Here is a 15,470-nt window from a genome sequence, read left to right on the forward strand (position 1 = left end):
ATGGTTAATATCCCTGGCAATACAACAATACAATTATTTCAGCACACAGTAAAGACAACAGAAACAAACTAAACATCAATGCATGAGACTTAAAAAAAACCCTCCAAAAATAAGAGTAATAGAAGACAGAGAGAAACATCCTCGTGGATGCATTTGCGCGAATAAAAAAAGAAACACTTGGATTTCATCAAGAAAATATGATTAGGAAACAGATGAACATGTTTTTAGAATTACTTATATTTTGAAGTTGTTTAGTTGTGTTTATTTCAGATTCTGTTCATTTCCTCTGTCAAATAGAAAATGGTTTTTTGGTTTTTTTAATTAACTAATGGATACATTTAAGTTGAAACAATTCCCTTTGTAAGCTCTGGAATTAATACATTTACAATGCGTACTAAGAGTTAATGCTGAGCCAGAAACAATGGATTATTTATAGGACGGCTACCGCGCCATTTTTGGTAAATGGGCTTTTATTTTGTAAATGACGGCCGGCCCCGGAAGTGTTGTCCTGCTGATGGACTCGAACTTCAGCGGAGAATCGTCGAAGAAGTTTTTAGTACTTAGGCTGCTCTTGGTGCCGTGTTTTCGTTGTGACTGTGACAATGCTTCCCGCTGCTCTCACCGTGTTGCTGACACTGCTCAGCCTTTCTGAGAGCAAACAGAAAGACTTTTATACATTTAAGGTGGTGAACAACAGGGGAAAGTTAGTGTCCCTGGAGAAATACCGGGGTTCGGTAAGTCTGCACAGCTGGATGGACCAGCTCACACCGGGGATGTTACGGTTACAGATGTTACTCTGTGCAGATCCGGTCTTCTGCATGCAAGAACAATGCATGATGAAGTGTGATTGTTCTTTCGTCCCACCTAACAGCATGTTTTGTAGATGTGACTAACACACTCTGACTTCGCGGGATGTCCCATCATGTTGCCCCGCCGGCCTACGTGGCACGAGGCCTGCAGAGCCCCTTCAGCTACTTCAGGCACTTTCCATATAAAATCGGGTTGAACACCGGTCCGGATCAGTCTCAACCCGCCTACAGATGCAGCACATTACCAAAGGTTATATAAAATCTGATTTGGGGGGTTAAAGTTATATAAATCTAATTTAGTGTCACTTTTAGGAGTCAATAAATGGAACGGACAAACGTGATTCGGCTGAAGGTATCACTTTTAAATAAGGCATCCTTTATAAAAGGTTTGATTATTGGATTAATTAATGGTTAGCACACTATTTAATAACACTTTATTAGATAGTTTAAACAATCACCAATGCATTCATTTAGACTCTGTTATCAGCCTTTAAAGCTGAACATGTGTTATTAACTAACTGATCAACTCATTTGTTAAGCACAAATTTAACAAATACATAGAGGCATGTTATTACCAAAACCTTTACAATTATTGATATTTAAAAATAGTGTTTAAGGTCCATATTTTGGACTTTTCCTGTGTGTAAAGTCTTGATGTCCACAAGAAGATATATTTGTGGCTTTTAGTTTTGCGTCTCCTCTAACCCTAACCCTTCCAGTAACAACAGGACACTGAACCAATCAGAAGAAGCCATCTGAGTATCCTATTTCGCTGTATTTACTTCACTGTGTGGTTTCTATTTGAAAGAGTAAAACATGCTCAGCTTCATGAACCCTTGTCACGTCCATCTGACTTTGACCTGCTTTCACTATGACACAAGATGTCAGCACTAGATGATGGGATGATCACATTGTCATTGCATGTTCTTCCTTCTGCAGTGATGAGCTGCTCCTCTGGTCTTTCCCCTGCTGACTGAGAGCTGAAGCATGAAGCTCTGACGTGGAGTTACCTGCACCTATTAGCTCGCCCATCTCTGTTTACTAACATGTTCGATTGAAAAGAATGCACAAAAAGCCTTGATCTAGTCAAGCATTTGACTTCTGACAAATAAAGCCTCCATCTGAATCATTGTTCCAACCATTCCCTGTTATGTTGTGATGAATAATCAGCACAAAATCAAAAAATATAGATAAGTGATTCATTGTTCTTGCCATATTCCCGAAGGTTATTTTCTCAGTGTGAGATGTGGCTGATCATTTCACTATAAATTGATTATAATTGGGTTTTAAACAGTGGGTCAAACAATTGATTGAATAGCAGTTGAACAGCTGTTAAGAATCTTTTTTTCCCAAATGTACAATTGTGTAACTATACAAATGGAAATATCGTAGGAAGTATAATTAACAATTTACGACTAAAATGCGGCATCGTAGTAGTTGCCCCACAATAAGAAGGTCATAGGCTCGATTCCCAGGCCAGGGGCCTATCTGTGCAGAGTTTGCATGTTTTCTCCATGTGTGGGTCACCAATCAACATTTAGGTTGATTGGTGGTTGATTAGGTTGATGAATCGGTATTTTAGTGATGCTGGTGGAGTTGGGGGCAGTTTGAAACACTAGCAGATATAGAAATTTGGATAACAGTTTTTGAGTAAATTACTTCCCATTATTGTGCTGAAAACGGGTTTTTTAAAAATGGCGGCGTTGCATGTAGTACGTCTGGACCAATCGCCGTATACCTAGATCGCTCAAAGTTCATATCAGTGATGAGCATTCCAGGTCTGTATAGAGATCCGGTTCTTGTGGCACGGCTCACTAAAAAGAGCCCACTCTTTCCGCTCTCAAGTGGCTCCTCAGATATTTTGTTGCTTAAATGAATTTATTATCATGAATAATGTAAAATGAATCACTAAATTTAAAAAACATACATTCTATCAAATGTTCATTATTCATATAGCTTATTATTATTAACATGGAACAGAGTGCTACAAAAAATAAATATGTATAAATAAGTACAACAAAGACCCTTCTCAATTAGACAAAAGGTCCAATTGCTGATTGTAAAATAACAAAATAAAAACAATAAAAATAAATAAAAATGTGTAAAAAATATGAAAAACAGTTTCAGCTAGTCTTTCAAGAAGATTGGCATTGAGAAAGGCCAAGCGCCTCAGCTTTGAGGGGTTGCTTCTGTTCCTTTTCTCTCTAATTATTTGCCCTGTTTTTAAAAGATTCGCTCAGAGGGAACAGATGTGACCACAATTCACAGTCTCTGTGCCATCGCATGTGCAAGGCGTGGGTAGACTGAAGCCTTGGTCATGCATTCTGCCTTTGCTTGATCAATGAAACTTAAATGCATCAAAATTGTGCTTCTTTTCCTGCCACTCATTTTCAATTCCCACTTGTTTCCAACGTCTCTGTTTGGGTGTGCTGGTGACTGTTCTCTCTGTCTAACCCGCCCCTCCACCTCCTACTCAGTGCTCATGTAGCTGACCAATCACTTGCGACTTGAACCAGGCAGGATCCGCTTCCCGTCGTTCATTTCAAAGAGCCGACTCTAAGAGCCAAACCGTTCGCGACCGAAGCATCACTCGTTCATATTGCGCTGCAAAAGTATCTACCCTGAAGTAGGGGCTTAAGAAATCCCTCGAAACGGGGTTCTAAGAACTAGAATGGTTCTACGTTCCTGCGGTGAGAACACATGTAAAGGGCGGTACTTTCTCCAACAGGTCTAAGAACTATGGTAAACTTTATCCGGTGCGAAAGCGCCTTAAAAACTCGAGTCTTATGCCAGAGGCGGACTAAGAGATGAAGTGCACAGAGCAGCTTTTGTGTGGTTGTGTAGTTTTTACAGTGCGTGTCCGTGTCTCCAGATCTCCCTGGCGGTGAACGTAGCAAGTGAGTGTGGCTTCACTGAGGAGCACTACAGAGATCTGCAGCAGCTGCAGCGGGACTTTGGGCCCTATCACTTCAACGTGCTGGCGTTCCCGTGCAACCAGTTCGGGCAACAGGAGCCCGGCAGCGACAAGGAGATCGACAGCTTCGTCCGCAGAACCTACGGAGTCTCCTTCCCTCTGTTCAGCAAAATCGCTGTTGTCGGAACCGGAGCCAACAACGTCTACAAATATCTTGCTGGTGAGTGAGATGCGACGGTGTTGCTGCACCGGTGGAACACGTCCTTCATTGCAAACCTAATATAGTTTATACAACTACAGCCAAATACTGACAGCCGACCGAATTAGCTCAGACTTTTCGTGATGTGTGATTTGAGTGGTTTGATATATATGTTACAGCTTTGACAGCTCTCCCAGCAACAGCATAGCAACGCGGCAGTGGTTTGTGGATGCCGCTCACAGTATTTTTATTTTTGCTTGGGGGGACTTAGGTAGGGGGACCAAACATCCTCTTTTCCTCGGACATGTCCACTTTTTACATCCCGTCCGGGGCGTCCGGGGGTTTTTTATTAATTGATTATAATGTCCGGTTTTTCTTCTGTGTGTGTGCTGTAATTCTTTACAAACTATACTCAAGGCTGTACACTCTCACAACAACTCTCACAAGTCCATTAACCCTGACATGAAGTGCGTTGGCTGGCTCAACAAAATAATGTCCTTGCATGGCCAAATCCAGATATACTGTATACTTACGTTTCACGACACATTTCTTAGAAACATTTCCTTTAATTTTCCGCAGAGTCTTCTGGGAAGGAGCCGGACTGGAATTTCTGGAAGTATCTAATTGATGTAGACGGCAAAGTGGTGGACGCATGGGGACCGAAAGTTGCCGTCAAAGAAATCCGACCAAAAATCGCTGAAATGGTGCGGCAGATAATCCTTAAGAAGAAAGAGGAGCTTTAACCCACCGTGCTGTGCAGTATGAAATGTAAATGCAGTGGCACTTGAGCCAAAGAGATGAACTGAACACGCGATTTATGCAATCTGATTTAGAATAAATCATTCAACTGACACGGCAGATGCAAGTTCAGTCTGCTGTCTGGAAGCACTGATGAAACACCGCTACGTTATTAAAGGTCCCAGATTTACACTGTCCCTGTGTTTTATTTTGAAATGTTGATATCCACAATGAGATATATTTTTGTGGTTTTAAGAGTCAACAACTACCTCAATTTAAAATACTGTCATCATCCATCGATAATCTAATCAATAATACTCTTTTTTTCAGTCAGAGTAAAGAGCAAATGAAGAAAACCACACCAGAGGATAGAAATAAGAACTCTGATGCAATTTTAATGGAAAATATTTTAATTTTAGTTTTCCATAGTTTTTATTTTTATAATGACCTGGATTGATCATCTCATTGACCAACTCTTAGGCGTTGATTAATTGAAGAAATAACCCCTAAGAGTTTACTGAACTCATGAAGTGGAGTAGATTTCAACATTAACATGTAGGTCTGCAGCTCATTTCTGCTTAATCTCTGTTAGACCAGTCATTAGCGAACTGTTTCACATCTAGAATCCAACAGAAAAAGTCTAAAACTAACAACCACAGCAATGTTATATTCTGTTATTGTGTTACCAGTAGATTATATTATGATATAATTCAGTTAAACCCTGATTTGCGGATTTTAGATTCTCAGTGTTGGAATGACGAAATCTTAGTGTTCGAGTGAGGAAATTTGTCCATGAGACGAAGGTGGAAAGAGCCAAAGCGAGTCAGGACCTCCTCCAGAGTGTTGGGTGGAACCTGAATGCATAACCTGAGAGGGAGAGAACACAACATGGTTTATTTTTTATCATCCATTTTGCAGTACCTGACTAATGTGTTGTCTCACCTGAGGTGGTGTTTGCGTGTTGTTCCACCTTGCTGACAACCTGCTCCCACTAACACACCTTCCTCCTGCAGTAACCTCTGGCAGTACAGAACATCTGCCTCCACCTCTAATGCCTGAACAGAGAAATTCTTAAGTATCTCATTCTCAGAATCACTCATAAGATTCTCTGTAAAATGCAAATATATCTATCTGCTGGAATGTGCCTCACGTTTTCTGTTCATAAAATCTAATTATTACTTTTTCACTTCCTGTACTATGGTTCTCCAGCATGACAACACTTTGTAATGTGTCATTTATTTCCCCTTTCTCTAAAATACCACTTTTATTCCCCTTTTCCAAATAAACTGCATTTCCATAAACCAGTTTGAACTGAAAACTTGAGAGTAAATGATTATCAAATGTTGAAAATAAATGCAAACAAGCAATTTTTTCACACTTTTTGATGATTACATAAACTGAAATGGAAATAGTTTTTCTGCTGTGTCAGGCCTGAGGGAATACACTTTCAAGGGAACAAAATCTTTCAAAGTTATTGGAGGTTAATAGAAACACAGATTAAGAAAAGGGTTTTGTTGATTTTTAAGTGCCACATGGATCCAGAGAGTATTTAGTTGGTTCTGGATTTGTGCAAGGAAAATTGTTACTTTGAAAATCTGTGAATTTGAGGGTTTGATTATAAAATGCTTCAGACAACATTTCCCACCTTGGCCTGCTCTATGAGCCCAGGTGGTAAATGCAAACGGGGATAAAGGTAGACTCCACCCATTGCTGGCTGGCAGCTAATTGCCGGCAGACTGTTCAGGAACCACCAAGCCCGCTCAGCATTCTGGACCAAAGTGGCTTGAATGAGGAGAATCTCCTTCAATTGAGAAACAGAGATTTTAAGCAGAAATAAACAAAAAGCCAGGTACTGGACCAGACGATCGATATGTCACCTTGGTGTATGTGTCATAGAACGGGTCTCCAGGCTTCAGTGGGCTCCCCATGAGCTCCAGAGCCAGCTGTCCTGTGACTGGAGTGCTGATGTCAGTACACAACATGGTATTGACATAATGCTTCACCTCTGGGTCCATATTGACCACCTCCATGAATCCTGCCCTCAGACCACATCTGAGCACAGACAGAGATATGAGATAGACTTTATTATGGCTGTTTCCTACTTTGATTGGTGTATATCTCAAAATACTGCAAAAATTGAGCCCATAAGTGCAGCAGAGTCATTGCGACCTCATAGTGGTTACACAGTTACACAGGTACGGAGCTAAGTATGCCAAAGTTTGCCTTCCAGCAAAGCAACAAACTGTTATTCTGCCCCTCCCAACCGTTACAAAACATTTTGAACAAAGTTAATGTCATAACTGGTGTTGGGTGATATTTTTCTTGATTCACTTGGAGCAACTAGCAAGTATATATTTTTTTTCTGTCTATGCAAATGCATGTGCAATATTCGTTATTTGATAAGTGATGAATTCAGAGTTATTCAACATTAAGGAGTAGTTACATTTATACTGTCTTCCACTTAAATGTGACCCTTTCAGGGCATCTGTTATGTTGATGTGGCCCTTTTTGAAAATGAGTCTAAGTGGTAGTTTTAGTCTAAATCATCTAGAGCTGGTGAGATACCAGTCTCATTAAAGTCCACATGAGCATATTTGAAACTATGACCAAGGTCCAGTGTGACAGGAAGAGATTGTTTAAATTGGTGGACAGATTCCCTTTTTGAACATTAAACTTCCCAAACTGGGATGATGCAACCAAAAACAATCATCTGCTTTCGGTAGTTTATTCATCACAGAGTTAGATCCTTGTTCTATAGTTCTATAAGAGCTTCAGGGTTCAAGGATTGTACGCTTGAGCTTGTGAATTTCTCTCTATCTCTTATAACAGGCTTCAAAGTACACTCATATTCAAATAAAATGTTTTCACATATTAATACTTGAGTGTCAGCAACTCCACATTTCAGTTCTAATATAACTTTTCATGTATTTGACAAATCGAAAAACAAACAAACAGTTCAAAAACATTCAAAAAGTCGCAGTCTCCTGTGTGTGAGGATGTCAGAGGACTCACTCTCCCATGGTAGCGCAGGACAAAGAGTGAAAGGAGACCAACTCCACTGTCTCAGAGAACACTTTGCCCATCTCAAACAGAACTCTCTTATAGGAGATAAACTGTCTGTCCTGCCTGTACACACTGTCTTGGTACACCTGAATAGCAGAGAAAAGGAGGAGATCGATTTATGTTAGTGACTGAACAGAAGCCACATGGAACAGCTTAGTTCAGTTAATATTTTTTACCTCATCAACCAGCAGAATGAGTTTCTCAGCTGCAGCAAACTGAATCACTTCCTCTATGGACTTCCTGTCCTGTACATGTCCTAAGGGGACACACATAGTTGATGACAGCAGGGAGAAGAAAACGGTGTCAGTGTGTTTCCTCACCTGTGGGGTTTCCTGGGTTGCTGACATAAATGGCTCTGGGCTCACAATGATTCCTAGCGGCCGACAACGCTAGCTGCAGCTCATCCAGCTCCATGGTCCAGCCTCGCTCCTCCATCAGCTGGTATGGCACCGGCATCACACCAGCCTCATCCAGCAGCATGGGCAGAGTGTGGGGACAGGGCACCGGGGTCAAGACACCTGTTCGAACCCCCGTTTCCCCACTGACCAGCAGCTTTACCAGCACCTTAATGCGACAGAACAATTAAAATGAAGAAATTATAAAGATTCTATACTTATTTAACCCTCCCGATGAGTCAGGATCCATTTCATCATATTGATATGACGAAATGTTGTCTGGAGAATTGAGATCAGAGATTTTTATAATTTTTTTAATGGTCATTTATAAAAAACGTGTGCTGTTGTGGGTCCAATATCCCAGAGTGAATTTTACCATCAAGCCCCGTTGAGAACCAGCTGAGATGAAAATGTCTTTAGCACTGGATGGAATTCCAGCATCACGTCTGGTGATGAACTCAGCGATGCTTTGTCTGACACGAGGCATTCCGGAGGAGTCAGTATAGGAACCTATGGATGAGTTGTTCTTTTTATTTTCTGCCAGTTATAATTTGGATGATGATACAACTTTAAAATAAAGATAATGTTTAAATCCTCACCTGTGCTTCCACCCTCGCAGGCCGCCAGCAGACTGTGAGCCCTCAGTTCGATGTCTAGAGGCAGATTTTGCTCTTCCAGCATCTGAGGGTAGAGACATGCTGCCAAGACCTGAGAGGATAAATTAACAGGAGAATATTCATACAACTACAAGATAACAATATGATGAATATACAGATATATTATACAGATAATTTAAAATGATCACTTGATAATGTTAAAATGTGTCCAAACAGACCACAGGTCCATTACTGTGTTATTATTGTTATTATTATTATTACTTCTAAAAAATAAAAGCACAAAAAGGAAAAACACAATAGACAAAACTGACCTGTCGAACAAATGAGATTGGTTTAATTCCAGCTTGATGGGAATCCCCTGAACTGACATCAATCACCTCTCTGAAGGATTTCTGCACTCCCTGCAGAACAACACATGTGAATGCCGGAAAAAGCTGCTGAGTTTGGATTGTAAAATCATCAGGGACTTAAACTCAAAACAGAAATTTTCTGTCCAGTGAAATATCTTCTGTGGCTGATATGACTTCAATAATGAGCCAGTTTGATATATTTAATAGGCAGTTAGCTGTAATTGTCACATATTTGCTATCATGTAATTACTACTTTACTTTATATTGATAACATCAAGCCAAAAAACTTTATTGCTCTATATAACTTTACAATTAAATTTTCAGCAAAAAGTATAGGGGCTGAAATATGATTTCCTCTGAAATGTTGTAAAACAGAAGGACAAAAATTAAACACAAAATTAAGCACAAATAATAATAATTATTTTTTAACAATCTGTTTATTGATATTTCAAAAACAGATAAGAATAGACAAACATTACAGTACTATTGGTCAACAGAGAGGTGACAAAGCAAAGGTGCAAGTAATAGGCAAGATAAAAACAGTAGACAAAAAAAAAAAACAAGTAACCATTAGACAGGACAAATACCACAGCAAAAAATAACTTAATAACAAAAAAAAAAAAAAAAAAAAAAAAACAACAAATCTGATCTTTTCTAGTCTGACAAAATTAAAAACTTCTCTTATCCTCTTAGGAGTAGTTGGAGATTTCCACTTAAGCAAAATTAGATTGGATCAGGCCATGTTTCACACAGATTGAAGATTTATGAACTTGATCAATGGCCTCCTCCCAAAGTTTGTTGGAGATCTCCTCTCCCAAGTCCAATTCCGTAAGTATGGTGTATTTAACTAAATGTAATTGTATTTTAAGAGGTTTGCTTTAAAATCCACAACTGAAATAACTCTGGAATTGTTTTATATCAAGGCTTTCAGATTTTAAATCTGAAGTTACACAAATGAATGCAGACAATTGGCACTTACCTGCAAGATCTGTTTTTTGATGTGAGTTGCCAAACTCTGCAATTCACAGTGTGGTGCAAGTTGGATTCCCCTCACACTGGGATTTATTTGCTGTAGAGAAGTCATTATTTTGTTGCTGGATTTTGAAAGACCGGTTTGAAGAGGTGTCAGAGTTGCAGATGAAACATTTGGCAAAGCATGATTCTGGTATGCAGAAGAGGGGCGTGAATGGCTAACTGTTCTGTCTTGCAAATGAAAGTGTCCTGTTTAATAAGTACTCAATTACGGTTGCTTGTGGCTGCACTAAAATATGTTGCTTTACATACTGTGAATGCTTTGAACTTTGGACATACCAAATATTCACTCCTTCCTTTATATGTAGATGTGAAAGACTTCAATTAAACTTTGCATTTTTTGAAAACTGAACATTTAAAATTGAAATGCAGTTATTTGATTAAAAAATTATATTTAAGTTGAAGTGAAATTGAATTTTAGAATTATTAGCTCAGGGTTTTTGGGAATTGCTCAGGATTTGCATTATAGTTAATTTAAACCACGTCTGTCAGAATAGACATTAAAAAATGTTATATATTTTGGCACTTATGCAAACAAAATCTTGATTATATTTTCCATTAATAACATTAAATAAGATGGACATTTATTACTCCTGGAATATATGCCTTTCACAAACTTAGTGCACCCCCTGCACTGTTCAATAAGAGTAGTTAGAGCGCAAATCTAGCTTGGATGTATAATGTCCTCAAGGATAAATTACTTTTTCAAAAAGGCTGTTTGAGGAAGAATTTAATGTGCCTCATGTCAGTCATTAAGTTTTACAGATGTTAGTCAATTTTACTTTGGGAAAGATGGTTTCCATCAGCTCAGATTATGAGATGCAAACTGGAGTTAATTTTCTGCTCTGGGGTGTGAATAATTCACTACAACCACACTAAACTGGTTTTAATCCAGTGAAAAAAAGCAGCATCCATGTACATATGGGCACTTTGGTCTGGTTACACTGTGACCCCGATGGAAAGGCTGAACAACTAACTAAAACATAATCAAATTTGGATTTGGGCAAGGCTGTTTAAAGATTGTTAGCACTTATAAGCCTTATGGCAGACAATAAATCATCATTTTGGTACAAGACCCAGCAAAGATATTTTTTATTCAGAAAAAACTATTTCCAATTATAATCACAATATGATACATTCTCTAAATCTAAACCTGAATCAACACTAATCAACACTTAGCTGCCGCCTCAGGGGAATAATAAAGTTTCTCTGTCTTTCCCAGCCAATCCACTAATAAATGATTGTATTGACTTTAATCTCACTCCTGAAATGGGTCTTGAGTAATTATAGATGATTAATAATCATTAATTAGTGACACTCAGGATCAGAAACCTAATGGCTTGACGTTGTCGGTCCTTACTGGAACATGAAATGTCTTCAAATTCAGTGCAAACACAGATTTTCACTCAATCTTTAACTGATTATGATTACCTAAATCACAAACAATTTTTTTTCTTTTTGCTTCAACTCACAAATTTACATACTATACTAAATTTCAGGGGCAAACTTTTGCCCTTAATAATGTGAATTTCAGTGTGTAATTTCGCACATATGTAAGATTGGTGATGTAATTAGACATATGTGTGTGTACACAGAATCCTATTCAATTCCTGTGCGTCGTCACTCCTGTAGAGTCTGCAATGCAGCATCAAGTGTGGGAACAGATGAAAAAAAATTATTTACAAATTGAGTGAATTTTGGTAACTGACTCAGGATCACTAAGAAACAATGCTACTTATCATTAGCAAAGACCAGCGTATAAATTTGACAGGCGTCGTGGGGTCTCATACTGACAGGCTGGCATACATAAAAGAGCTTTATTAAATGGAAACTTGCACATGATTCGTAATGCAGAGTAATAATACTGGACAGTTAGCATAGATACAGAGAAAACAACAATTTGCCTAATACACAATGGCTATAGGCCAACAACCTTTGCATAGAAGTTCCTACCCAGTGCATCTGCAGCATAGGGACAGAGAGAGAGTTTTGCGTCTATGGGGACATTTAAAGGGAGCCAAGTACACAATATCAATTTCTACATAAAGTTACAGTATCTTCAATCTGAAGTCCATTATCCTTCTTCTAGTGATCTATGAAAACAGGCTCTGTGCCCGTCTGATAAATAAAAGTTATATACAGAGAGAAAATCAACGGGGATGGGGAGATGATGTAGCTACAGAGTAGGGGTTATTAAATATGATAGCATGCAGTGGCTCGAATCAAAGATGATTTTGGCAGATCCTGGACCAGTTGAACCACAATCTTTCATTTGAGCCAGATGACAGGAGTCCATCAAGATAATTCTTTGCTATTTTTCTGTGAATAGCCCTTTGTTTCTCATGTGTGTCTGTGTGTGCATTCAGTAAAACTGTGTGCAGGTGACATCCGGGTGGTGGTGGGGGTTCTCTCTGCTCCTCCCCTGCTCCCTGTTTTCATGCCTCTGTTTGAAGGTAGTATACATATATTAAGAGCCCTTTGAAGAAGTAATAAAAGACCTCGTCGTTGCAGTTTGGTGAGGACTTTTTCAACACAGTTTGTCCAGTTTTGTGCACTCCCAGGTGGGACAAGAAGCCTCTGTTACCTGGGGGAGGGGCAAAGTTCACATTGTCACCCACAAAAATACTTGGTCTTGAACCCATTTAATGAGTAGTGGTCTGATTCCTCCTCCAGTTTGTTAGTAGTTTTCCCTTAAAGGGCCACAATTCCAGTTGTAGAGAAAGCAGTCAGTCTTTTACTCTCTGAAACTTTATAGTAACAAACCCAAGTGTGAAGACAAAGGCACATACGTTATATTTCCTTTTTGCTACGTGTGCCCACTTCCCCCTTTTTTCCATCCAAGTGTCAAGGTTTTTTATTTCTTCCATTTGCGTAACCTGAGATTTCATCTCCCTTTAATCCTGTTTTTCTCACTGAAGCCTGAAACACTTTAAAAGCAAATCTGATGGTTAATCTAATTTTATTTTATAATATTATTTTTTTATTGTTTGGCTGCACTTTGTACCAACCTTTTGCATTTCCTAAACTTGTCAAGAGGCTAAATCCGGTTCAAGAGGGATTTATTTGTTTGTTTTTTTGGGTTATTATTTTCATAGCAAATTAATCTACTGCTTATTCTTTTTCATCTAAACTCCGTTTGGTCAATTAAATGTCAGGAAAACTGTGAAACATGCGTTTTTACCCGCACCAGATGTGACAGTTTGTTCAGTGGCTTTGTTTTGTTTGATCAGCAGTCACAGATTCAGTTTAGTGTCATTTATGACAAAGAAAACCATCAGGTTTTTGATATTAACTCAAATATTAGCTTAAAAATGTATAGAATATATGTTCTAATTGAACAACAAAAAGTTACTAATGTCCTGTCTGTCTTGTGTCCTAAACATCAGTTCATTCTTAATGTGTTTCAGCCTGATTGTTTTTATAGCTTAGTTTTTTAGTTCATGAGATGCTTCTGTTTGTCATTCACACTCTCCCTTGTTCCTCCGCTGTTCGTCCAGCACATGGCTGAAGGATTACATCTTATAGTGAAGGAACACATTTTTTACATCAGTCGTGTAGGGATTGCATGTCGCTGCTGCAGAAGGCCAAATTTTTCTCTCCGGCTGCCACAGCACAGCAAGTGTCAGGCGCAGTTTGTGTTTAAGCTGATCATTCTCTGGTAGACAGATGATCAACTGCGCTTTGTTGCCACTTGCTGCCTCAGCTTCTCCCTCTTCTTCTTCTCCATCAGCCTGGCAAAGAAAAGGAAAAGCGTATCACTTTTTATGCTACAGTTATTAACACTTATGGTTTGTGTGTGGACATTTTTTTTTTTTTTCAGCTCCAGATGAAGAAATGTTCACACAGCAAATGCATTTTGTGATGAGGCTCTACAACAAATAACAGATATGGAGGTAAATAAATTTAAGAGTATAAAGGCAGTATTTTAAGGTACATTACAATCTAAAATTTTGGCAAAAAATGGCCATTGTCATTAAATAAATGTGCAATAATTTTGATTGTCAATGTGTAAATAAATCATGGAAATTCTCCAGGATCTGAAACATGGGTATTGGCTGCTGCTCTGTGATCTCAAATTAGATCCACACATGGATAGATATATTATTTTTAGACATTCACTGCACAGCAGCATAGTGACTAGTGATTACTACTGTTGCCCCACAACAAGAAGGTCATTGGTTCAGTTCCTGGGCCTGGGACCTTTCTGTGCAGTTTGTATGTTCTCCCCGTGCTTGCGTGGGTTTCACAGTCCAGAGACATCATGTTTGGGTTAGCTGGTGACTCTAAATTGTCTGTAGGTCTGAGTGTGCATACAAGTGTTTGTTCGTCTGTGTGTTGGCCCTGTGTTAGACTGGCGACCTGTCCAGGGTGTAACCTGCCCTCGCCCAGTGTGAGCTGAAATTAACTCCAGCAACCTGTGACTTTGGGGATGTGCAGTTAAAGTATCAAATGTAAACCTACAACTACCGCTGTGACCGATGCATCAGTATTTTAGTGATGCTGGTGGAGTTGGGGACAGTTTGAAGCACTAGCAGATATAGAAATTTGGATACCAGTGCTTAGAGTAAACGACTTCCCATTATTGTGTTTTTTATTATTGTGCTGAAAACTGGTTTATTAAAAATGGCGGTGTTGCATGTAGTACGTCTGGACCAATCGCCGTATACCTAGATCGCTCAAAGTTCATATCAGTGATGGGAATTCCAGCTCTGTATACAGAGTTGGTTCTTGTGGCACGGCTCACTAAAAAGAGCCCACTCTTTCTGCTCTCAAGTGGCTCCTCAGATTTTTTGGTGCTTAAATTAATTTATTACCATACCATGCGGCTCTGAAACAGATAAGTGTTAGAAGATGAAGGAATGAATGACTTCACTAAAACTATGTATTATTGGCATTATTGTGCATTTTTGTTATTATTTCTTCAGAAAATTTCTTGAGTCTATAAAATGTTCACAAATGGTAAAAAAAAGTTGTTTTGTTTTAATCTTTATATTAATTATATTAAAGAGGAAATTATATATATTTGAGAATTTGGAAAAATTCCATCAAAATTGATAACTAATCTCCTGTTGGGTGAATTCAGGAAAGAGAACTACACCACACACACACACACACACACGCACACACACACACACAGTGTTGTGTAATCACCATGGCTGAGGTTTAAGATAAGGGTGAATGCTATCCACACAATACACACACGTAGCCTGTCTTAGGTATAAGAAGGCATGCCACATGTACAGTTGGTTTTTTGTCTCTGACTATATGGATTATGAGATTCCCCATCTGACACCTGTGTCTCAACCATCTGATTCCTCTTTTTCCACCTCTTTCTGCCACAACAGATCCAACT

At 38.9% G+C, this 15,470-nt stretch overlaps 3 protein-coding genes across 5 annotated transcripts in view; 1 reads left to right on the top strand and 2 right to left on the bottom strand.

The window, feature by feature from the left end:
- The first annotated feature begins 525 nt into the window (after positions 1-525).
- Positions 526-4,873, top strand: gpx7 (glutathione peroxidase 7). The gene is made up of 3 exons (XM_029500660.1): positions 526-734; positions 3,682-3,943; positions 4,502-4,873. Exons 1-3 carry the CDS (start codon positions 603-605, stop codon positions 4,663-4,665), a joined length of 558 nt encoding a protein of 185 aa, XP_029356520.1. The 5' UTR covers positions 526-602; the 3' UTR covers positions 4,666-4,873.
- Positions 4,874-5,403: 530 nt separating this feature from the next.
- LOC115042170 (alanine aminotransferase 2-like) lies at positions 5,404-10,169 on the bottom strand. The gene is made up of 11 exons (XM_029500235.1): positions 10,065-10,169; positions 9,047-9,136; positions 8,718-8,826; positions 8,495-8,628; positions 8,044-8,287; positions 7,900-7,979; positions 7,673-7,809; positions 6,538-6,712; positions 6,306-6,461; positions 5,603-5,715; positions 5,404-5,527 (listed from the first exon to the last, which is right to left on the bottom strand). Exons 1-11 carry the CDS (start codon positions 10,167-10,169, stop codon positions 5,404-5,406), a joined length of 1,467 nt encoding a protein of 488 aa, XP_029356095.1.
- Positions 10,170-11,308: 1,139 nt separating this feature from the next.
- LOC115041672 (1-phosphatidylinositol 4,5-bisphosphate phosphodiesterase gamma-1-like) overlaps positions 11,309-15,470 on the bottom strand; it is a 29,023-nt gene continuing 24,861 nt past the window's right edge. For all 3 annotated transcript variants that reach the window (XM_029499329.1, XM_029499328.1, XM_029499331.1), the window contains one exon: positions 11,309-13,848. In XM_029499329.1, the coding sequence (XP_029355189.1) occupies positions 13,788-13,848 (61 nt within the window). In that variant the 3' untranslated portion in view covers positions 11,309-13,787. The remainder of the gene's footprint in view (positions 13,849-15,470) is intronic.

This window comes from Echeneis naucrates, chromosome 4 (genome assembly GCF_900963305.1).
Source record: "Echeneis naucrates chromosome 4, fEcheNa1.1, whole genome shotgun sequence".
In the NCBI taxonomy this organism is placed as follows: Eukaryota; Metazoa; Chordata; class Actinopteri; order Carangiformes; family Echeneidae; genus Echeneis; species Echeneis naucrates.